General features: G+C 37.7%; 1 protein-coding gene across 2 annotated transcripts in view; it reads right to left on the bottom strand.

Moving 5' to 3' along the window:
• The window catches only part of cyc (basic helix-loop-helix ARNT-like protein cyc), an 816156-nt gene that overhangs the window by 15530 nt on the left and 775155 nt on the right, over positions 1-25471 (bottom strand). For both annotated transcript variants that reach the window (XM_067135751.2, XM_067135752.2), the window contains 3 exons: positions 23501-23583; positions 15089-15270; positions 6730-6886 (listed from right to left, as the gene is read on the bottom strand). In XM_067135751.2, the coding sequence (XP_066991852.1) occupies positions 6730-6886; positions 15089-15270; positions 23501-23583 (422 nt within the window). The remainder of the gene's footprint in view (positions 1-6729; positions 6887-15088; positions 15271-23500; positions 23584-25471) is intronic.

Raw genomic sequence — 25471 nt, 5'->3', positions numbered from 1 at the left:
GTTAGTCAATTAGATCACTTCACAGGTGAATTCAAATGGGCTTTGCGAGGTGGTGTTGGTAAATCTGCATGTGACTTAAGACCAGCTTGAGAGCACCAATCTAAGAAACAAAACCTTTGCCAGGGGATGGATTTGAACATGGAGCTGCGAGTTGACAAGACTGCGCCATAACAAGTACGCTACGGTGACACAGGCTGAAACCCACGGTGATTTTGTGTTTGATGCTGACGTGGTCCTACCATCCTGTATATTGGATGTTCCCAAAAAATGTGGGAAGTAATCAGGGTGTGGAACTTTACTATGCCCCAAAGCACCCTGTGATTGAAAATTTATCTGTTATTAATGTTTTCTTTTTCAGGTATTTTCTACACTTATTTTATACTGAATTAGTTTTGATAGAATTAATAACCTCACAGTTATAGATTAACTGAGTTGAGAGAATGGTTTCCAATATTGTGGGTAAAAGAAAAAAACATTCATTTATTAGTGCGCATCATCTCTGGGCAAGGAGTTAGTTAACTCTTCGTCTCAAACATGAAGATCGTTATGTGAGTTTATGTGTCTCTATGCAGTGTGATCACTGCATATTATGTGTTGTGTATTGCAATGATGATGGTGAAAAAGTAAACTTGTGTCTTTGTATTCCTCAAAGTGGTGCAGCTCTTTTCAGGCACACCCCCAATGGAGGTGAGCTGCATGTACCTTTTTAACCACATGCCGGTTCCCCTACTATTTTTAAATTTCTGATATACCAAGGACAGCAACTAACAGCGCTAATTGTTAAGCTACAGAGGCAAACATCATGATGATGATGATGATGATGATGATGATGATATAGGGAGAGAGTGAAACCTGCTGTTAGCACATAGCCTACTCCTGTTGGATAACACTTAGAGGACTGCTCAAGGCTTAATGCCCCTGTCTGATGGATGAAACACCATCAACAACACTCACTCCATATGGGCAATGTGGAGAGGTCTGGAACTGACCTAGACTTTTGGCACACAATCTAGAAATTAGGAATTGTATACCCTCCCGAGTATTGGCAGGTAAACCGTAGATCTAGTCACATGAGGAAATGCTTGTCAGGCACTGAACATCTAGTGCAAAACCAAACACTTGTGCAAAGATCCATGATAGTCACAGCAAGCCAGCAAGTCGCTTTCAAACGTAAAAAGAACCTCAGATCGAAGTTATTACCTAATGTGACACAGTCTTTGAGCAGATCTATCAGGTATGATGGCCAACATGGTTCCGATGATAGACGGATTTGCAAGAAGAGAAAAGTACGAATTGGGACCATGAATATATTGACTTTAACTGATAAGACAGAAGAACTCATAGATATGATGCAAAGGAGAAACATATCTATATTGGGTCTGAGCGAAACAAAATGGAGAAAGACAGGCAGCAAGGTTCTCAGAAGTGGCTACAAATTTGGTGTGGACTAGATTTTTGGGATTTTTACTGACAAAAGATATGGATGCTGTGTCAGAGGTTTCCTACAAGAAAGACAGGGTCATAAAATTATCTATACAATTATAGTCAACAAATGACATGACCGTACAAGTGTACATCCCATAGATTGGATGCAGTGCTGATGATGAAGAAAAATGTCTTCAAGACTTAGATGATGTAATCGATGAAGAAAACGTTATCATTATTGGAGACCTAAATGTACAAGTTAGTCCAGGCCTGCGGTGTAGGAGGCAATGCGTCCGCCTGTCACCTGGTGGCCCCGGGTTCGATTCCCGGCCTGGTCAGGGGTTTTTAATTGTAAATGATTAATATCTGGGGACTGGGTGTTTGTGCCATCCTTAATGTTCCTTTCCTCACATTCAACACTCTACACTTCCACAATTCCAATTACATGCAGGTTCATATCATATGGTGCAAGTAGGGGCAAAAGATCTCTATAGGTCGACACCCCGAACAAATAGCATTTTTTTTAAATGCACAAGTTGGAGCAAACAGACAAGGCTGTGAGGCTATTGTTGGGCCACACTGGTTTGGAAATAGAAATGCAGAAGGTGAACAACTGATTGATCTTTGTAGAAGAAATGGCATGATCATCAAGAACACCTTCTTCAAAAAACAGGAGAGCCACAAAATAAAAAGGTATAGCTGGGATGGCAAACATAAATCTTTGATTGATTATGTCATCAAAAACAAATGTGGGGGGGGAGAAATGGTTGACTGATGTCAAGGTCATCCCCAGCAAAAGTATGGACAGCGACCATAGATTGCTGATCATGGACTTGGGCCATTTGACAAAATGAAATTCAGAAGAAAACAAAGAAGAAACGAAAAATAAAAACATGAAAATTAGAAAAAGCTCAATTCCAGGAAGAATATCAGAATAGAATACAACAAAACCTACCATGGGGAGAAACAACAACAGTAGAGGAAAAGTGGAAATCTTTTAAAGATACATTTGTGGGAGAATCTAAAGAACTCTCTGGGTTAACAGGATTGACCAAGAAGGAAAAAGAGACACCTTGGTGGAACGACAAAGTCAAAACTGCCATTAAAGCAAGAAACCAAGCAAAAAAGATGCTAAAGAAAAACAAAAATCTATCCAAGATCAAATAAGCCAAAAAGTTAATAGACTACAGGAACATAATAGAACAAAGAAACTCGTAGTTAAGAGGGTAGTAAGAGAAGAGAAGAGAAGAGAAGAGAAGAGAAGAGAAGAGAAGAGAAGGAAAAAGCATGGAATGAGTTTGTGGATAAATCAGAATTAGACAGGAGAGGAAATAGGAAATTATTGTACGAGGACAGTTTGAAAAGTTCTCAGAATCACTGCTGGATGTCAGTGCTAGACCAACGAGGTTCCCACGCAATAATCACACATCCTTTGTGAGTGAACACGTGGCGCATCAGTGCTCTAGCTGCAGGAGTGTGGTAGTGACGACTCTTTGTTGTTGTTCCCGCGTAGTGATTTGTGACAATGGAAAAAACTGAGATTCGAGCAGTGATTAAATACTTTGTAAAGAAAGGTATGAAAGCAAAGGAAATTCATGCCGACTTTCAGAACACACTGGGGGATTCTGCTCCTTCATTTTCAACTGTTGCCAAGTGGACCAGCGAGTTTAAATTTGTTCGGGAGAGCTTGGATGATGATCCGCATAGTGGACAGCCAAAAAGTGTTACGACCTCAGAATTTATCGCAAAAGTGCATAAAATGGTCATGGAGGATCGTCGACTGAAAGTGTGGAAGATTGCTGAAGCTGCAGGGATGTCTTCTGTATGGATATATTATATTTTAACCAAAGAATTGGGTATGAAAAAATTATCCGCAAGATGGGTGCCGCGGCTCTTGACATTGGACAATAAACGCACCAAATTGGAAATGTCCGAACAAAGTCTGGCCCGTTTTCAGTGCAACCAACAAGATTTTTTGCGCCGGTTTGTGACTACAGATGAAACTTGGGTCCACTACTATACCCCAGAGACAAAACAGCAGTCAAAGCAGTGGAAACATGCTGATTCACCACCACCAAAGAAAGCAAAGGCAGTGCGTTCGGCCGGAAAGGTCATGGCCTCAGTTTTCTGGGATGCAAAAGGCATTCTGCTGATAGATTATCCTCCTACTGGCCAAACAATTACGGGGCAATACTATGCAAACCTCATAGACCAACTACAGGAAAAGATACACGAAACAAAGCCTGGTTTGGCAAGGAAAAAGGTCATCTTTTATCAGGACAACGCTCCGCCGCACACAAGTGTTGTTACCATGGCAAAACTTCATGAACTGAGGTACGAATTGTTGCCACATCCACCTTATTCACCTGATTTGGCACCATCAGACTTTCATCTATTCCCCAAGCTGAAAATTTTCCTCGGTGGACAGAGATTTTCTACAAGGGAAGAACTGACAGCCGAACTGGAGAGGTATTTTGCAGGCCCGGAGGAATCTCATTTTCGAGATGGGATCAAGGCATTGGAACATCGCTGGACCAAATGCATTTGTCTACAGGGAGACTATGTTGAAAAATAAAAGCAGTTCCACCGAGGTAAGATACTTAATTCTAGTACATTACGAGAACTTTTCAAACCACATATGTACAGGGTAGTCAAGAACAGAAGGTGTGAACAAGAAGTTATAAAGGCAATAGAAGAGGACAACAGAACTCAAGTGCGAGAAGAGGATGAAATCAGGAATTAATTTAAGACCTTTTTTAATAATCTCTTAAATGGAGTAGCGAGCATGACATCAGACAGTGAGGAACCCTGTAGTAGTAACGAGGAAAGTAGAAGCATAGAACCCCCAATTGCATGGCTGGAGATAGAAAAGTCCATGGAAAGTATGAGGAAAGGAAAAGCAGTTAGAGTGGATGAGTTAAGTACAGATACGTTACGAGCAGCAGGAACTCCAGCGGTCCAGTGGTTATATAGACTTCTTGGAACAGTATGGCAGGAGAACACTATCCCAGAAGAGTGGAAGAAGGATATAATCGTGCCTCTTTTCAAGAAGGGGAGTTGACGGAAATGCATCAACTACCATGGAATTACTCTGCTCTCCCACGGTCTAAAACTTGCGGAAAAAATCATAGAGAAATTGTAAAACCTTTATTAGAAGAGGAACAATAAGGTTTTAGGTCTGGAAGAACAACTACAGACCTTATCTTTGCAGTCAGGATGTTAATGGAAAGGCACTGGGAACAAGGAAAACCACTTTTTCTACTATCCCTAAGACATAAAAAAAGGCTTATGATAGCATACCAAGGGAGCATATCTGGAAATGTCTAAAAGAGTTGGGAGTTTGTGACAGTCTAATTGCAAAAGTGAAGATGTTGTATGAAAAAACCAGAAGTTGTGTGCAAATGGGTTGCGGGCTGTCCGAATGGTTTGAAACGAAGAGAGGAGTACAGCAAGGCAGTGCTTTGTCACCCCTCTTATTTATCACTGTGATGGATGCCATAATAAAGGCTCTAAAAAGAAAGAAGCAGCAAGACTTGCAAGCTTTCATCTTTGCAGACGATATGGTGATCTGGGGTGAAACCAAATATGATGTGGAGAAAAAACTGCAGAAATGGAGTCAAGAGTTTAAGAGGTATGATTTAAATATCAACAAGGCTAAGATGGTGGTGATAAAGTTACAGAGGGGAGATGACAAACCACAAATCAGAACAAATGACACCAAACTGGACAGTGTTCCAACATTTGAGTACTTGGGTAGTATAATATCAAAAGACAACCTTGCAAAGTATGAGATGGACAGTCGAATTAGCAAGGCAACTCAATTTTACTGCCAAGTAAGACAACTGCTGTGAGATAAACAAGAACCATTAATAGCAAAGATGACTTCATATAAATCATATTATACACCCATCCTCACATATAGCTTGGAAACTACCATGTCAACGAGACGAGAAAACTCAAAACTCCAAGCTGCAGAAATGAAGTTCCTATGCACCATGATACAGAAGACCAGGAAGGAAAAAGTCCGAGAGGAGGTGGGAATAGGAGATTCCCTACTACAGAGGATTCATAACGCAAGACTGAAGTGGATTGGCCATGTAAGAAGGATGAGTGCAAGCAGGACTGCAAAAAGAAAATATGAAAGAGAAGTGAAAGAAAAAATACCAGTGGGCAGACCCAGAGGAAAATGGACAGATCTGGTGAAGAAAGATGTCGAGGAGAGAGGACAAGATTGGGAGAAGATATGAGAGAACAATGGTTCATGGACAAAGATGGAGGGAGCTCGTACACCACAGACGGGCAACTGGAGATGGTCAACGATGATGATACCCTCACTTATCCTATCCTGCTAGCCAATATTCTGATGGGGTTTTTTTTCCTCCAACAGGACTCAAACTGGCTAACCACGGTGTCAGACCAAAAAGATCTGATGCCTTAATGAACATAGCCACCAGGTAGCAGACTTCATAATATTTCACAATACACTAGACTCCCTAGTTAATATTTTGCTCTTTCATTCAGTTCTAGTTATCAGAAACTTACTCATCCAAAGTTAATGTAATTATTATATCAATAATCCATCATGAACATCAAATGGGGGACTACATAAGCAATGTGGCAGCTCTTGACAAGGCACATATGAACAGCATAGAAGCCATCATAATCACTCATCGGCTTAGATGGGTTGGTCACATCCAGCATATGAATGATAGCAGACTGCCTAAACAACTTCTCAATGGTGAGATTAATCATGGTGAAAGGCCCCAAGGTGCTCCTTTGAAACGTTATAAAGACCAGCTTAAGAAGACTATGAATAGCACCAACATAAATGCTAACACCTGGGCAACAACTGTAAAAAATAGTGTTCTTTAGCACAAACCTACTGCAGAAAATGTCTCATTGTTTGAGCAGACATGTCGCAGACATGAAATTGAAACCCATGAAAAGCAGAAACTATGTCAGATCCAACCGCGTCCTCCACCCACATTTAGATGTGACCTGTGTAGCCGCACGTTTCATGTGAAGATTGCCTTGATCAGTCATTAGCGACATGTTCACAGAGCCAACAGACTTTAAGAAGAATCGCAGGAGAAAACGTATTCTCAGGAACGAAGATAAGATCAATACTGATTTAATCGTGAAATTGTTCTTCCTTAGAGATAAAACTCCTTGTGTTGCTAAACCAGTTATTATCATTAATGTGAAGTTGTTCAAATAATTGACTGTTTCTAAATAAATTGCTAAAGTAACTGTTATAAAGCAGAATGACAGTGCAATATAGAGAACAAAACAAAATACTGCTACCTGGGTCACTTGCAATGGACAGCTGAACATTATTCCGGATGCTGCTGAACATTGACATTGACGACGGACTGTTGTTCGTGCTAGGCTGCTGTAATATTCCATTTCCTCTCTGCTGTCCTATTTGTCGGTCACTCGAATTACTGGTAGAAATTTGTGACTGTAGAAGAAACAAAAAAATGTCAGCACTGAGTAATACAGTATACAATCTGAACAAGACTTATGATTAGCACTACCGAGCGAGTTAGCCATGTGGTTAGGGGTGCACAGCTGTGAGTTTACATTCAGGAGGTAGTGGGTTCAAAATCCACTGTCGGCAGCCCTGAAGATGGTTATCCATGGCTTCCCATCTGCACACCAGGCAAATGCTGGGGCTGCACCTTACTAAGGCCGCAGCCACTTCCTTCCCACTCTTTACCCTCTACTATCCCATCATCGATATAAGACCTTTCTTTGTCAGTGAGAAGTAAAACATCTTGAAAAAAAAAAAAGTGTTTGGCACTGTGTAATTTTAAGTCCTACATTTCTAGAATCTGCCTCTTTTAATGTACCTCAGCTCCTCAGCACATCGCTGTCATTACGTGTGAGTAAGTGAGAGGAACAGACGTGTTTAGTGACCAGTTGAATGCAACACAAAATGGTGCTCATGATAAAACAGCCCGTGTTCATTGCTGAGTGATATGCGAATCATTGATAGGTGTGCTAGGTACCAACTGATGAGCCCACCCTAGCACACGAGGGCGAAATGCTGGCAACCAAGAATGAGTTAGCTGGAAAATTTATAATGTCCAATAACGGACCATTTATATTGGTATTATAAATTTACTCATTCAGGACAAATATTTCAGATTCCCTATGGGAATCAACATCTATATCATCTGATGGCCAAGCAGGCATCAATTTTTGATAATGAGACAAAGTCTCTTAGTGCATTGGCACTGCCGGTGGCTCCAGTTAGCCTACGCAGTGGCCTCCACGGTATGCACTAGCCAGCGTATTGGTAGGTGTGCTAGGTACCAACTGATGAGCCCACCCTAGCACACGAGGGCGAAACGCTGGCAACCAAGAATGAGTTAGCTGGAAAATTTATAATGTCCAATAACGGACCATTTATATTTATATTCAGGACAAATATTTCAGATTCCCTATGGTAATCAACATCTATATCATTGTATAAAACCTGTGCGGAACTGTTTACGCAAGAGTTTAAGACTGGAAGTGTTTTGGAAAAATCCTCCAGCAAAGTCTGAAATGCAAAACTTACTGACAAAATGGTGAAAAACGGGCTCTGTAGTGAATAAAAACTGTAACTACCCAAAAGAATTCAAACACTGGAAAACACTGCACAAGTGAAGGAAAGCCTGGAATGAAGTCAAACGAAATCCCAACACCATTTATCTGTGCAAGTGGGAATTGAGAGATCGTCATGTCGAAGTATTATATAAAAGACCAGCATCTGTATCCTTACAGATTTACTGTTGTGCATGTGTTAAAGTGTTCAGATGAACCCTCATGTGTTGAGCATGCGGGAGATGCGCACGCCCAGACATGCGACAGCATCTGATTGCTGCATCAAAATTATGGTTTCCAGCATTTCCTGTGATGGGCTGTTCTCCTGTTCATTAACAAGGATCAATTCCGCGTCGGTCTTATAAATACAGAGGTCGAGTCATAAGTCATGGCAACTATTTTCTTTTCTCTCGAACAGGAGACAACACGGAAAATCTAAGATATGCATTTGGAAACGTGCGGTATGTACTTGCGTATGATGCTACTAGATGGTGTATGTAAACAACAGTGTAGGTCTAAGCATGCCCCCAAGTTCAGTGTGTGAGTGAGAGCGTCACAAAATGGAAGTCAACAAGCAGGAGCAACGATCGTATATTAAAAGAGCAGTTCTCTGCGGCAAAAATGCGCGCCAATGCCATGCAGAGCAGCAGGAAGCATTAGGAGTGTGACTATGATCTAATCCCCAAAGTCAAGAAGCCATTATGTGGACAACGCTTTGCTAACAAAGAGGACATCATAACAGCATTTCGGAGAGAGGTGTCACACGTTAGCGATACACATGCAGCGAATGGTATTCAGCGCCTGCTCCACCACTGGCAACGCACAGTGAAAACCTTGGGTGATTATTTCGGAGGTCTATAACCAGTGGAGACCTGTCCTTTGTACTTAGTCTTGTGTATTTGCTGTCTGTACCCTAATAAAACAATGTTTACCAATGGCCTGTGTTCTGTCACTTTCCTATGAGAATCTCCTGAAGTCAGAATTTGTCTTCGGGCACTATGCATAAGAACATGCCCTATATTTCCAAATGCATATCTTAGATTTTCCGTATTGCCTCTTGTTCGCGAGAAAAAAAAAAAGTTGCCGTGACTTATGACTCGACCCTCGTATTTCCCCGGCCAGTTTTATTTTTCCCACCCGGTATATAAAAGATGGGAATATAGTTTGGAAAACATTCTATTTGTAGATATAATAACATTTGGAAATGTTAAAAGAACTGTACAATGGAATAAGAATTGTTTCAAGAGTAAATCATTGTGCAGGGGAAGAATTTTTAATAAAGCAATATGTACAAAATACATGCTGCTAATTTTATACAGTGGCAGCAGTACTGTACTGTACCAAGATGAGTGACAGTAAAAAGACAGAGCACGCTTCAAATAATAACAGTTGGTGAGTGTAATATTATTGTTGATGAGTTTTTTTTTCAAGCTCTGGAATGTGAGCCTTAACACACAAAAGTGGACATTCCTGGAGAACCATTAGAATTACAAAGAAAATACCCATGACCTTTTTTGTAGAAAAATAAATTTTAAGTATGCATGCTGGTTTTATTTTGTGATGTGTAATTTGCCCGTTGTTTTCGTTTTTAGTGGATAAAACATGCACAAGTTCAGTAAATATGTACATATTAATGGCTGTCCTTTTGAAAAGGTTAATTAGTGAATCAGAATATGCTTGTATTTAAACTGAATATTTTAAATATGTCATCCATACTAAATTTTAGTTCAAATGGTCCATTAATTTAGGCAAGATTGTGCAAGAAAGCAACAGACACCATGTAGTTTTAAATTATTACATGAATTTTTGAAAAAAAAAAAAAAAAAAAAATGTTGAATTTCCATTTGGGAACATCAAATGATTACAAATATGTCTTTCAATAAGGTAAGGATGTATTCTGCCCGAAGGCAGGTCCGCGCAGAGGTGTGCCTGAGCCGGAGTTTACGTACGGTAGGGTGGCTAGTTCCTTTTCGCTCCTGCTTTCCCTTACCCCCCACCAACAGCGCATGGCAACCCATCCAAATCTTGACCACGCCCAATGTCGCTTAACTTCGGAGATCTCACGAGATCCGGTGTTTCAACACGGCTAGAGCCGTTGGCTCTTTCAATAAACAAAACTTAAATCAACAGCAATTAATTTATTTACATCTAATGAATCATTAGACATCTGTACAGAATTTGGAGTCAACAAGTGTAGGATTCAGTGCATTGAAAGAGAAAAACGGACTAAGGGCCTATGAAACTACCACGAATGAAATAATCATTTCTCTAGAGTATGATGAGATGAGGCCTCTTTGATCCATCCATCAAAACTTCACATCACAGCCTGCAAGATCACATCAACCATGTTACCTCACATGCTATGTCACTCCTCGGTTTACTCTACAGGTTTTCTGACATCACAGATGTAAATGACCTCCGAGCATTCTACGTTTCCTGTATCTTACCTATTGTTGAATACGCCTCTCCAGTCTGGTCCATTTCTGCTTCTTCAAACCTCTGCCTCCTTGACCATGTACAATCTTTTTTTTGTGCTATCATCACAGCCAGGGTCCCTGCATGTCGGAACCTAAGCACTATCCAAGTGCTTGGGAAACTGAACCTCAAGACTCTTTCTGCTCGGAGGAAAGTAGCCGACCTAAAGCTGCTATACAAAGCAATTAATGGTCTATTTAGGTCTCCAGATTTAGCTTCCTTATTCCCCCTCCACGTCCCATCCTGTAGTACAAGAATGAAGACCCTATTCCATATTCCTTACTCCCGGCTTTCTCTCCCTCAAAGGTCCCATTCTATACGTAGTCCAGCAATGTTTAATACATTATCTATCAACAAGAACCTAGACATCTTCGTAACATTTCCTTCCTTCTGTCATGATATTTCTAATATAACTTAATTTTCCTTCTTGTTCTTTCCAGTTCTGCTCCTGTATTTACTGTAAATGTATTTTTCTTTGTTAATATCGTTGTTTATGTAAATATGTATTATATATGATTGTACAGTTTTTATTGTGTATATTTGTGTTCTTTGTAAATATTTATGTATCTTTCATTTTAGATTCATATCTATTGTACATAGCTCGGATCTTTGTAATTTGGCGTTATGCTGTTGCTGATCCTGAATAAATAAATAAAAATAAATAAATTTATACTCTAACAACCTTTCACATCACAGCCTGCACAGTTGCTTTGTAACATCGCGTCACACATTTTGTATCGCTAATTTCGTGCTGCAAATTTTCAGATGACCCCCAGCCATAAGACATATGTCACTTCCAAGTCAATATTTTGAAATAAAATATAGTCAGTTATATAACATTTCCCTCAGACTGTTTGTGCAAATTTTCATCAAATTCCATCCAATGGTTAGATGTGATGCCATTTTGGAAGGCAGAAAGACAGAATTTCATTTTTATGCATAGAGATACAATGAGTTTCTCTCATCGGTTGGCCGGCAGGCACGCACAGCTTACCTGCCTCCCATTGACTCATCACTCCCCGTTACACAGCGCAGGGACAGTACGGGAATGCCTGCACTTCGCAGTTCACGCCCATGCTTAGAACATGTATTAAGTGTTGATCTGTCGGTCCAACTGTTCTCAAGTTGTGAAGTGTTACTTCAGGGTATAATTCTTATAATGCCTCCACATGTGTGCACGGTAGAGGAAAAGGTATTTATGTATGATAATTATGTGAAAACAGAGTCTTGCAGGGAAGTCGTAATGCGATTTGTAACACAATTTCCAGGTGTACGTCCTCTGCATAGAGAGACGATGCAGAAAGTCATAAACGAATTGAGAGGAACTAGTTTTTAACTCAATAAGAAGTGAAGTGTTAAAAACTGTGTACTTAATGAGGAAAAAGGAAACTAATCACAGAAAGATTAGAACATATGCCTACAAAATACCTAAGACGACTTCGACAAGAAGCCAGGGTATAAAGAAAGTCTAAAATCTCCACCTTATCAATACATTAGTTTATTTACTCTAAATTAGTAAATTGGTCAATACCGGTTTCAATCCCTCAGGGATCATCTTCAGTTGACACGCAAAAAAGAATTTATAAAAACATCACATATGAAAGGTAGGTTACATTTGGTGACTATTTCAATTAAATCAAGTGTTGAAGTTATGTCATTAAAGTGCTAGTGGGTACATCTTAATTTTTTAAATGTGCTATTGTATGAGGTATATTGGCCCACTGTGTCTAAGCTTTTTGTACATATAATGGATTCTACACTTATTCACATCTGGTATTGATAATATTACATTCAATATGATTGATTCATATGATTAAAACATTAACAAATATCTTACTAAAATGGTAAAAAATATACATCTTTGTTTAAAAAGTACTTGTTGTTAGAGTCTTTTTGATCATACTACACTTGTATTACAAAATGTGGAATAAGATTTTTCACTCATACACATTATTCCACATTTTGTAATACAAGTGTAGTATGATCAAAAAGACTAACAACAAGTACTTTTTAAACAAAGATGTATATTTTTTACCATTTTAGTAAGATATTTGTTAATGTTTTAATCATATGAATCAATCATATTGAATGAAATATTATCAATACCAGATGTGAATAAGTGTAGAATCCATTATATGTACAAAAAGCTTAGACACAGTGAGCCAATATACCTCATACAATAGCACGTTTAAAAAACTAAGATGTATCCACTAGCACTTTAATGACATAACTTCAACACTTGATTTAATTGAAATAGTCACCAAATGTAACCTTTCATATGTGATGTTTTTATAAATTCTTTTTTGCGTGTCAACTGAAGATGATCCCCGAGGGATTGAAACCAGTATTGACCAATTTAGTAATTTAGAGTAAATAAACTAACGTATTGATAAGGTGGAGATTTTAGACTTTCTTTATATCAGAGTACCAATCAATATGGAAAGAAGCTGATAGACTATGAAAAAAGCCAGGGTTTCGAAGAGCTACGAATCATGGGCTATGAAAATGTTAAAGAACATATCTGGAGAGAAATACCCTCAATTACAGAAGATGAACTTATGCGTGTGAATCGGAGTTTCCTAAGATGATGCCAGAAATATGTGGATGCAGGAGGAGAACATTTTCAACATCTCCTGTCATAAGATACGAGCTTATTAATTTTAATTGTTATCTCATGTTATGTATGGATAAAATGAGCGAAGTGTTATCCTTGTTGCTATGCCACAGAGCGGGGAGTGATGAGTCAACGGGAGGCAGATAAGCCGGGCGCACCTGCCGGCCAACTGGTGAGAGAAACTCACTGCATAAGCAGTATATCGATGATGTTGTGAACAAGTGGAGTAAAATGTAAGTCCAGGTTTAAAATATTGATATATCAACTGTTTGCAGATTATCACGTGGTCTTAGCCCATATAGAGGATGAGTTACAGGAGAACATTTTCCAGGTAAACAGTATTTATGAACAAAACAAATTAAAAGACAGGGGCTGCCTAGCCAAGGCAGTTTTCTGTGGTCTCCCTATTTTCACACCAGACAAATGCTGGGGCTGTACCTTATTAAGGCCAAGGCTGCTTTTCCCACTCCTAGCCCTTTCCTATACCATCTTCGCCATACGGCCTATCTGTGTCGGTGCAACGTAAAGGAACTTGTAAAAACAAAAAAATAATTAATCCATCTCACTGAGTAAGTATAACCTGTCAAAAGTTGAGTTGCTAAATAAAGTTTTGTAAGCCATACACAGCTGCAGTTTTCACTGTACTCCACTAATTCTGAATGAAAGTGAATTACAGCTCTTTAAAGAAATAAATCAGTAGCATGAGTATATTAAAGTTCACCCAGAAGGACACGGGCCTGTTTCCTTGTCAGGAAGTCCAAGAATTTAGAAACAAAATGAGGCACACAGCCCTGAAGTTCACTCAGCCTACACCAGAAATGAGTACCAGGTTAATTCCTAGGAGTAGTCCAGTTCCATGGCTAAATGGTTAGCGTGCTGGCCTTTGGTCACAGGGGTTCCGGGTTCGATTCCCTGCAGGGTTGGGAATTTTAACCAACATTGGTTCATTCTGCTGGCATGGGGCTACGTGTATATGTCGTCTTCACCATCATTCATTCTCATCACGACGCGTAGTTCGCTTACGGGTGTCAAATCAAAAGAACTGTGCCTGGCGAGCCAAACATAACCTCGGACACTCCCGGCACTAAAAGCCATACGCCATTTCATTTTATTTTATTTTCCCAGGGGCAAAGGTGGCTAAGCACAGAGGTAACCATTCTTTCCCACTTAGTGCCAAGATTAAAAATTTCCGCTCCTTTAAGGGCGTTCGTGGCCTGCATGGCAATGAGCTTCACTGTGCTTTGCTTTACAAATTAAAGACAACTGTTTCCAAAAGTAAATACATGGCATTTCAATAAAGACAAGATGATTTTAAAAATGAATCCAAGCTTGATAGCTGCAGTCGTTTAAGTGTGGCCAGTGTCCGGTATTCAGAAGATAGTGGGTTTGAACCCCACTGTCGGCAGTCCTGAAGATTGTTTTCCATGGTTTCCCCATTTTCACACCAGGCAAATGCTGGGGCTGTACCTTATTAAGGCCACGGCTGCTTTTCCCACTCCTAGCCCTTTCCTATGCCATCTTCGCCATACGGCATATCTGTGTTGGTGCAACGTAAAGGAACTTGTAAAAAAAAAAAATAGTAAGTATAACCTGTCAAAAGTTGAGTTGCTAAATAAAGTTTTGTAAGCCATACACAGCTGCAGTTTTCACTGTACTCCACTAATACTGGATGAAAGTGAATTACAGCTCTTTAAAGAAATAAATCAGTAGCACAAGTATATTAAAGTAGCAGCAATTGCTTTCAAATGCAAAAATTGAACATTTTAATTCTGTTGGAGATCACTTATAAAATAACATATGAAATATTGGGATTTTTCTTCAAAATTCGAGGGGAAAATGGGAAAAATCTGAATATTTCAAAACTGACACATGAATAATTTGAATTAAAATGTGGATATAATAAGGTGAAATTAAAATTTCTGTAAAAAAAATCAAGTAATAAACAGTTAACTCCATTTCAAAGTCCAACATAGTATCAAGTACCTCTATACTAGGAGGTGGCTGGGCACTAAGTGGACAGTCTATGTCTGGTGAAGGACTGCTTCCAGGTGAAGAATCCACTCCACGCCGTTGTGAGTCCAGAACCTCTTCCGCAATCTGACGACCAATCTTGCTCGCTTCCACGTGCGTGGAGATTAATCGTTGCATTTCACGCCCACCATTAGCTGGAAATTAATCCTTTGCATAAGTCAAGATCAATCAGGACAATGGATCTTATCAATAGAACTACTGTCTAATTTTTACAATAAATTCTCACAAACCCAAAACTTCTTCAAGAGATGTCTTGCTATCTCACAATTTTACTTTGCAATCTGCACAGAGATAAAAATAGTATTAGATATGAAAAAAAAAAACCACAATTATAATTTCCCTAGTTACTTATTGCTGATGCTAGAGTGGCTTTCAAGCTAGCTACTTGGCTGACTGATTAATGCTTTATTAAATGTAACATTGCTGGTACAGGTTTAAGAATTCCTGCCCCTTCTTGAGTTTATGTGCCCAAAATATCCTTGTTGAGGTTGTATGATTTTTGAAGACAAGAATGAGCTATAAACTACAGCTCTGAAGACATTTATCAGGTAACTACAAACTGCTTGAAATACTACTACATTATTAATACTGATAGGTAAAAAAGAAGTACACAGCTCCACTAATATTAGATGAAAGTGAAATAGAGCTATTTAAAGAAATAAATAAGTAAGCATAAGTATAGTAACATAGCCGCAAATACTTTCAAATACAAAAAAATGAACATTCTAAATCCTGTTGGAGTTCACATTATAAAATAACATTTAAAACATTGGGATTTTTTTCAAAATTCGAGGGGGAAAATGGGAATGGGCTGAATATTTCAAAACTGACACTTGAATAAATAATATACTGAATATTTTGCTTCATAAATTGTTCTAATCCCTAAGTATTCTTCTTATTAATGAATATTTACCCCAATTTGTCCTCTTGAGTTCCATAATGATCTTCCCAGACTAAATTCATCTCTTGGTTTTTTTATCCGTTGATATAGAGTTCTTAGTTTCGCTACTGAGAACAATGAACCTTTCATTGATTGTGGTGGTGTTGGTGGTGCAAGTAGGAACATCAAATTTGAGATTCAAGTGGCCAAGATGGCATTCAAAGGTTGCACATATTCCTAACAGTATTGTTTTTTATTTGTAATTTTTTTAATTAACTCCAACGAGCCAAAGGCTCATATACAGGAATTGTACAATACAATTTGGTAAAGCATCTACATAGATAAAAATCATATACATTGGCTGAAAATAAGTTAATTATGTTATAATGATCTTTGTATGAAAATTCCAATATTTCCTTTACATTACAATCATACAAACTCTACTCACAAAATTAGTCTGCTTACTTAGGTATTGATTCCATAGCACTTACTTTAATTTGGCAGATTGGAAATTGATTTTAAATCTCTTGGAAGATGATTATATGATTTAATGTCTGAGTACTTGCCAGTTGCCATATTTATATGAGTGTATTTAAAAGAGAGCTATGTCATCTGTTTGCCGTATGTTATAATTATGAATGTCTGAATTTAGAGTGTAGTCATTATCGTGCAGGACACTCTTTTGTTTAATTTTGACCAGGCGAGTTGGCCGTGCAGTTAGGGGCGCACAGCTGTTGAGCTTGCATCCAGGAGATAGCGAGTTCGAACATAACTGTCGGCAGCCCTGAGAATGGTTTTCCATTGTTTCCGATTTTCACACGAGGCAAATGCTGGGGCTGTACCTTAATTAAGGCCATGGCTGCTTCCTTCCTACTCCTTTCCTATCCCATCGTCCCCATAAGACTTGCAACATAAAGCAAATAGAAAAAAAGTTTAATTTTGTGCATGAATATTGATGATCTAAAAGCAGTGCACATAGATAAGGACATAATTTTACTACTACCGTATAGAATTCAAGTGGTTGTGTAAAAAAGAAAGTTATAGATATTTTTGATTGCTCTATTTCGTATTACCATAAGTTCATGAAGGACTGTCTCTTTGCAATGAGACCAAATTATGTTTAGATTCTGTAAGTGACTGTGAATGAGTAAGTAATATACTGTGAGTAGAACTTTTCTACGGACTAAATATCTTAATCTTTTCAACAGCTATCTTTTTTGCAATGTGATCAACATTCTCTACTCAGCTTAAATGTTTATCTATTATTAGAACCAAATATTTAAACTGATCAACCTCACCTATTTCTGTGTTATTAATATACTGTATATCTTTGAATGATTAATATTTTGTAGGTTTGTATATTGTAGAAGTTTTATAAAGATTTTTTCATTTTGCATAGTCTTTGACCGGGATTTTGACTTGTCCCTATCCTCTCCTCTTCCTTTCAGCATTTTTTCTGTATATTATTCCCATGTTTCTCTCTTGTTCCTATCACGTCTTCTTCCTTTTAGAAATGTTTCTATATATTATTCCCAAGTTTATCTAACTCTTTCATCCTGATGTTGCCTGTCATATTCTTTAATGATTCTCTCATCCCCCATTCGATGTACATCCAAACCATCTAATTTGTAAATAATGTCTCTTTAAAAATGGAGAACTCATAATGAAACAAAAATGTGATTTTACAGAAGAGTAAAAAGCCATCCCATATGGTTAAAAATGAAAAGTGTTAATTACAAATTATGAATTAAATTTGTTAATAATCCTATTGATTAGTAAAACATTAATTCTATTTGTATTCATTTGGCAGTTACGAGGCATCTGTAGATAAAAGTGCAGGTATGACGTCTCTATTTTTAAGTGACAATATTCTATTTTCTGTTGAAGTGAGAGAATTATTATTTGCCTTCTAATTGTCTAATTCCTCATTCTGTCTATTTTAATTTCACCTACTCATTTTCTCAAATACTTCATTTCAACTCTTGGTGTTTACTGAAGTGGTTACACGTTAACAGCTTTGACATGCAGCTACTAGTTAACATCATTTTATAAATTGGGAAAAAGACGCAACATACTAAACACCTCGAGACATTATTCTGAAAAGTAGTGCTTTAAGACCTAGGATTAATCAGTTGTTTTATGGTAGCTTTACAAATTGTACTCAATGTGTTATTGGATAAATTTTCAAGGAGTTTTAATCATTTTGTGAACGTTTATTAAGTCTCATAAATTAAGTCGCAAATGATACAGCTTCCACTGCAGATGAGTGATAAAAGGTCACCTTCTTGATCCCAAGACTGCTGGTTAAAATTTTACTGGCTTTACGTCCCACTAACTACGAGGGCTTATCTTTTTTCAACCTCCAGTGGGCTATAAAAAAAGACACATTGACATAACAAAATGATTTTATCACCAAAACTTTTGTAGTTTCATACTTTTTTTCCCTACATAATCATCAAAACGCTTTAGGCATTTGTCATATTGTGACATCAGCTTTCCAGTGCCCACTGCAAAGAAGTCTGCCGCCAATGAGTTAATGTGCATCTTGACAACCTCCTGCTCCATCAAGTCCACCAACAAGACCCCTTTATGGTCCCAAAAAGCAGTAGCCATTGTTTTCCTGTTCATCAGTGTCAGTTTAAACTTTTTTTGGCTTGTTTGGAGAAGAAGGATGCATCCACTGCTTAGACTGTTCTTTGGACTCTGGAGTGTCATACAGGACCCAAGTTTCATCGCCAGTAACAACAGACTTTAAAACTTCTTCCCCCTCAGTACGGTAACGCATGAGAAACATTACAGCTGATATCATTCGCTGAGTGTTGTGATCGTCAGTCAAAATTGTTGGACCCAACGTGAACAAAGTTTCTGTTATCCTAAGTGTTGATTCACAATTGTGTACAGAGAAGACCTTGAAATGTCTGGGATTACTGTAGAAAGTTCACTGATCATAAACCTCCATTTGCAGCATACAAACAAAGAACTTCAGGATGCTGTCCAGATGTACATTACCCCAATGGCAGCAGACTTCTTTGTAGAGGGCATCAGAAAGCTGGTGTCACAATACAATAAATGCCTAAATCGTTTTGGCGATTATGTGGAAAAGTATGTATGAAACTACTAAAGTTTTAGTGATAAAATCATTTTGTTATGTCAATGTGTCATTTTTTACAGCCCACCAGATGTTAAAAAAATAGCCTTCATACTGTTACGATTTTTGGAAATGCTGTAGTGCTGGTATTTAGTTCCACAGGAGTTCTTTTACATGCCAGTAAATCTACCGACACAAAGCTGATGTATTTGAACACCTTCAAATACCACCGGACTGAACCAGGATCGAACCTGCCAAGTTGGGGTCAGAAGGCCAGCGCCTCAACCATCTGAGCCACTCAGCCTGGTAGACTGCATGTTCAAACCGAGCAGAAGTAGCATGACTTCTTCGTTTCAGAAATCTTTCTATAGATTATTCTCAAGTTTGCCTAATTCTTCCCTTCTAATGTTGCCTGTCACACTCTCTTATGGACTCTCTCTACCAAATGGTGTTAAGTCGAACTGCCTGCACATGGCACCATATTATTTATTTATTTATTTATTTATTTATTTATTTATTTATTTATTTATTTATTTATTTATTTATTTATGTATTGATTGACTGATTGATTGATTGATTGATTGATTGATTGATTGATTGATTGATTGATTGATTGATTGATTGATTGATTGATTGATTGATTGATTGATTGATTGATTGATTGATTGTATCAGAAGCACTAATCTATATATATAAAATAGCTTGTCCTGACTGACTGACTGACTGACTGACTGACTGACTGACTGACTGATTCATCATCGCCGAGCCAAAACTACTGGACATAAAGAAATGAAATTTTGGGGATATATTCACATTAAGATGTAGGCGCTCGCTAAGAGAGGATTTTTGGATATTCCATCGCTAAAGGGGTGACAAGGGGGTTGAAATTTTAAAAAGAGTGCATCTATATCTCAAAACTTTAAAAGTTTACAGATGTAAAAATTGGTATTTAGAATCTTCTTTTAAAATAAGGATACACGTATTTTTTGTTTTCTGAAAACCCCAATAGGAGGGGGTGAAAAACGGTGAAAATGGGGAAAAATGGGTTGAATGCCTTCAATCAGGATACCGGTACTTATATCTCAGAAACTGAAGATATTACAGACCTGAAAATTGGTACTTTTGATCTCTTTTAAAAATTAAGAAACACGTATTTTTTTGTTTTTGGAAAATCCAATTAAGGGAGGGGGTGAAGAGGGGGTAATATTTTAAAATGAGTGTATCTATATCTCAAAACTTTTAAAGGTTATAGATGTGAAAATTGGTATTTAGAATCTCCTTTATAAATAAAGAAACATGTATATTTTGTTTTCGAAAATCCTAATAGGAAGGGTGGAAAAGGTTGAAGAAGGGGTCGAATGCCTTTCATGAGTCTACTTATATATCAAAACCTGACGATATTACAGACCTGAAAATTGGTGTTTGGGATCTCCTTTGAAAAAGAAACACGTATTTTTTGTTTTTGAAAAATCCAATTAATGGGGGGTGAAAAGGGGTGATTTTTTAAAATTTGTGTATCTATATCTCAAAACTTTTAAAGTTTATAGATGTAAAAATTGGTATTTAGAATCTCCTTTAAAAATAAAGAAACACGTATTTTTTGTTTTCGGAAAATCCCAATAGGAAGGGTGTAAAAGGGTGAATAATGGGTTGGATGCCTTTAACGAGGCTACTTATATTTCAGAACCTGAAGATATTACAGACCTGAAAATTGGTATTTGGGATCTACTTTAAAAGTAAAGAAACACGTATTTTTTCGTTTTTGGAAAATCCAAATATTGGGGGGTGAAAAGGGGGGGGTGAATTTTTTAAAATGAGTGTGTACACATCTTAAAACTTTAAAATTTACAGATGTAAAAATTGGTTGTTAGAATCTCCTCTAAAAATAAGGGAACACGTATTTTTTTGTTTCCTGTTAATCCCAATAGGAGGGGTGTAAAAGGGTGAAAAATGGGTTGAATGCCTTTAATGAGGATACATATATTTCAGAAACGAAAGATATTACAGAACTGAAAATTTGTATATGGGATCTCCTTTAAAAATAAAGAAACACATATTTTTTAGTTTTTGGAAAATCCAATTAATGGCGGTTAAACACGAGTGACAAATTGGGATGAATTTTTTGAAAGACTATATCTACGGAATATCTTGGAAACGTAAAATGTTACAGACGTAAAAAGTGGGTCTTTGGAATCTCCTGTAAATGTAAAGAAATATAGGTGATTTGTTTTTGGAAACTCCACTTAAAGGGGAACACAAAAGGGGTGAAATTGTAAAATGAGAATTTTTACAGTATATCTAAAAAAACTTAACATGTTACAGAAGTGAAAAATGGTATTTTTTTATCTCTATTAAACATAAAGAAACGTGTATTTTTAGTTTTCGGGAATATCACTTGGGTGTAGGGGGCGGGGGAGGGGGTAATAATGACTGAAAATGGTGTTGAATTAATTTAATTAGGCTACTGATATATCAAAAATTAAGATGTTACAGACGTGAAATTTGATATTTTCAATCTGCTTTAAAAGTAAAAAAACACGTATTATCTTAAAATTCAATGAAGCGTGTGGGGGTGAAAGAATTGACAAATTAATTGGCTTAATTGTATGAGAATACATACATCTAATAAAAACTCAAGTTGCTACAGACGTGAAAATTCGTATTTGGATCTCCTTTAAAAACAAATAAAAACGCGTTTTGGGCGGGAAACCATCTTGGAGGGCGGGAGTGTAAAGGAGTTGAATTCCTTTCATGAGGACACATAAATCAAAAACTGAAGAAGTTAGAGTCGTGATAATTGGTATTTAGAAGATCCTTTACTATTAAAGAAACAAGTATTTTTTGCGGGAAGTTTCACTTAGGGGGGGGGGGGGGGGGAGTAGTGTGAAATGAAGTGAAAAAAGTAAATTACTTTTATGGGGATACTTATATCTCAAAACTGAAGGTAACAGACGTGAACATTGGTGTTTGGAATCTCCCTTAAACATAAAGAAACAAGCCTTCTTTTATTTTTTATTTTTTTTGGGGGGGGGGTTGGCGGTAAATAAACTTACGGCGGTGGGTTGTAGAAGGAGGTGAGACCAATTGATTTTACTGTTATTAATGTACTTATAAGGATCCTCCGTTGCTCAGGCGGCAGCGCGCCGGCCTCTCACAGCTAGGTTCCGTGCTGCAAATCCCGGTCACTCCGTGTGACATTCGTGCTGGACAAAACGGAGGCGGGACAGGTTTTTCTCCAGATACTCCGGTTTTCCCTGTCATCAGCCATTCCACCAACACATAATAGTAATAATAATAATAATAATAATAATAATAATAATAATAATAATAATAATAATGTTCCGGACCGTCGTCAAATGTGCGGACCGCGCTGGTAACGGCTAGCTGGATGGGTAATGACTAAGAATGCAGTCCGACCGCGGGTTCAGTGCCGCCAAGGCACCCAATATGACACCACGCCGGATCTCCTGAAGGATTTTATCCATATTAAAAATGATTAAAGGAAAAGATGGCAACGATTTACGGACCCAACTGACCAGGAGGAATACCTGAGCCTAGCCCGGGAAGTACGAAATCGATTGCTGGAAAGGAAGATTGAAAAATGGGAGGAAACGTGCTGTAAAATAATAGAAAATGAGTCAGATCGGGAATTTTGGTGGATTCTCGCAGAAAACGAGTTAGATCGCGAATTTCGGCGGATTATATATCTAAAACAATGAGCATTCAATTATAAATTTCAGTATAATACCGTAGCGAAGCATGGGTATCTTGCTAGTATATACATATAAATACAATGTACAACCAAAAGACAAATATTTACAAGAACAATCATAACATTAAAAAAAAAAAAAAAGATGTCCCAATATGATAGATTTGGACTCTATAGGTGACTTCCTGTCAATCACGGTGCTTGGACAAGTACATGTTGCATTGGCGGAAGAACAAACTTATATGGTTGCTGACTAACAGTTAGCCACTTTCAAGGGACTCAGGTGTTACTTACATGAGGTCTTCCATATTACATGAAGTTGAACACAGTTAGGGAACAAGAGAGAAGCCTCCCCAAAGGATGTGTTAAGAATATTGATTAAATTCATCCGGGTGTTTCCTGGGCAACGGACTAGGACATTTCCTAGATGGCTGATTCTCTTACACCAAAAGCACTTCTTAATGGTATCATATCATATCATATCGTATCGTATCGTATCGTATCGTATCGTATCGTATCGTATCGTATCGTATCGTATCGTATCGTATTGTATCACTGTAATCAGAATTAAATGGTCATAACTTGTGTTAACATCAGTTACCCTCTATAAGTCTTGTGCGTGTGATATGTGTGTATATGAGAAGAAATACTACTTGCAGCCTGACAAAAATTTAAAATTTTACTTACGATGGGAGAAGAAGTCAAATCCTTGGGTCTGACTGGACACCTCTGATTTCACGTTGTTGTTTTCTGTTGTATGTACTTCAGGCCTGAAAATAAAATCCACATACATTATAGTTCCTTTTATCTGATACATCTGATAATATAACAAAATATAATAAACATGTCTACCCATTAGGGCAACAACTATAATATTATGGAAGGTTTACAAATGTTCAGCTTGATGTACCATAAAAATTCAAAGTCAGAATGATGTGTTTTTAAGTAATTGTTTCTCTAAGATATGTCCTTTTTACTTCAATTAATTGAAAGTAATTTATGTAATCTATATATTAAAAGAGTAATATTAAAAGAGTTTACTAAAAACAGCTTTGGCAAATCCGTCTGTTCTGTTCTGTTCTACTGTACTGATTTGCTTCATTTTTATTTTATTTCTCCGGAGTTACCTGCCGGTGAATCATGAGACATTGATAGGTCTCTAAGTTCAGCCAACTTTGAGTAATCATAAAATTAAATAATTAAATGATCACTCCAATAATTGCAGGTGAAGGCTTACCCTAATCTGCAATACATTTTGTACTTAGTGGGTTGCTAAGCGACCAACACTTTCCCAAATCTTTCGTCACATGGCGACAAAAATATAAACTAGCGAGAAGCCTACAAGATGAGATAGTCGTCTCACTCATCAAGTACTCCGTTTCGATTCTTTGTCACCATTTATATGGAGTTCATGCCATTTAACATGGTTAATTGTAACCTATCATTTTTTTAAACATTAATCTTTTTATCTTCCCTCAAAATTGTTATTGTGTATTATTCTGTGTCTTATGGCAAATCTAGGGTGTCCTGGATCAGACTAAATAAATAAATAAATAAATAAATAATAAATAAAATAAATCGAATGGCCTCAGCTACCGTGTACAGACATTTCGATTTGACGCCATTTGGCTGTCTGCTCATCAATTTCGACGTTCCATTTTACTTTAGGCCCACTAGATAGCAGACCGAGTAAACGGAAACTCTCTTGGGCGTCTATGGCTGAGATTTAATGAATTTTGTCGGGTAAACACCAAATGTGTCACCAGAGATCTTCTACATGCCGACATCGTACGACATGGAGTATCGAATGGACTTTTTTCCGCCCTTCAAAAATCCGACTACCTCTGCCGGGTTTGAACCCGCTATCTTGGAAACCGAAGGCCGACTCTCTACCATGGATCCACAGAGGCAGCTACTTTCATTAATATTCTGATATGTGATTTTCATCCTTAGTAATGTCATTGCATGCAGACATGTTTGTTTACTACCTGTCAAGCCAGAGAGTATACACTTCCTCTGATCAGGGAAGAATACTGTTTCCCTGATACTCTTTGATTTTTTTCTCTAACCTTTCCCAGCTTTCAAATATATTGAACAGATGGCAGAGTGTTCCTAATAACTTACATGCTACTAAGAGAAAGAAGTCTATGGACAAACAGACCCGATCATGACATATGTATGCCTTTGATATTATCTGGGAACACCTATCGAAGGATAACCTAGCTACACTAGAAAGAGTGAAGCCCACGTATCTTACAAAGGTTCTCTGCTTGGCAAAATAACGCTCCTTCGAGACTAACCTATGAGCTCACAAGACAAATGTTCCATATAGAAGAACTGCGATTAAAAATACCACTGCCTTCTACGACACAATACCAAGCTTTACATCAAGAACTGCAGGATAAAAAACAAATATATGGATAGATTTTTACCAAACAGATGACATGATGACATCAGAATGGACAAATTCTTACTACGAACTGCGGCATACCGGTACCATAACACGCTTCTTATTAAATGTTCATAAAACTATCTGAAAATATCAAGTAAAACAATATGACTGGGACAGGCATATCAAGAAGAGTTATCTGACCTATTTATTATGAATGCTGCAGAGCAGTGCGGGTTCTCTAGAGTTTACTTTATTAATTGTTTTGT

The sequence above is a fragment of the Anabrus simplex genome, chromosome 1 (assembly GCF_040414725.1).
Source record: "Anabrus simplex isolate iqAnaSimp1 chromosome 1, ASM4041472v1, whole genome shotgun sequence".
Classification (NCBI taxonomy): domain Eukaryota; kingdom Metazoa; phylum Arthropoda; class Insecta; order Orthoptera; family Tettigoniidae; genus Anabrus; species Anabrus simplex.
Note: the sequence above shows the minus strand (reverse complement) of the source record. Positions and strands in the feature narration are given on the sequence as shown.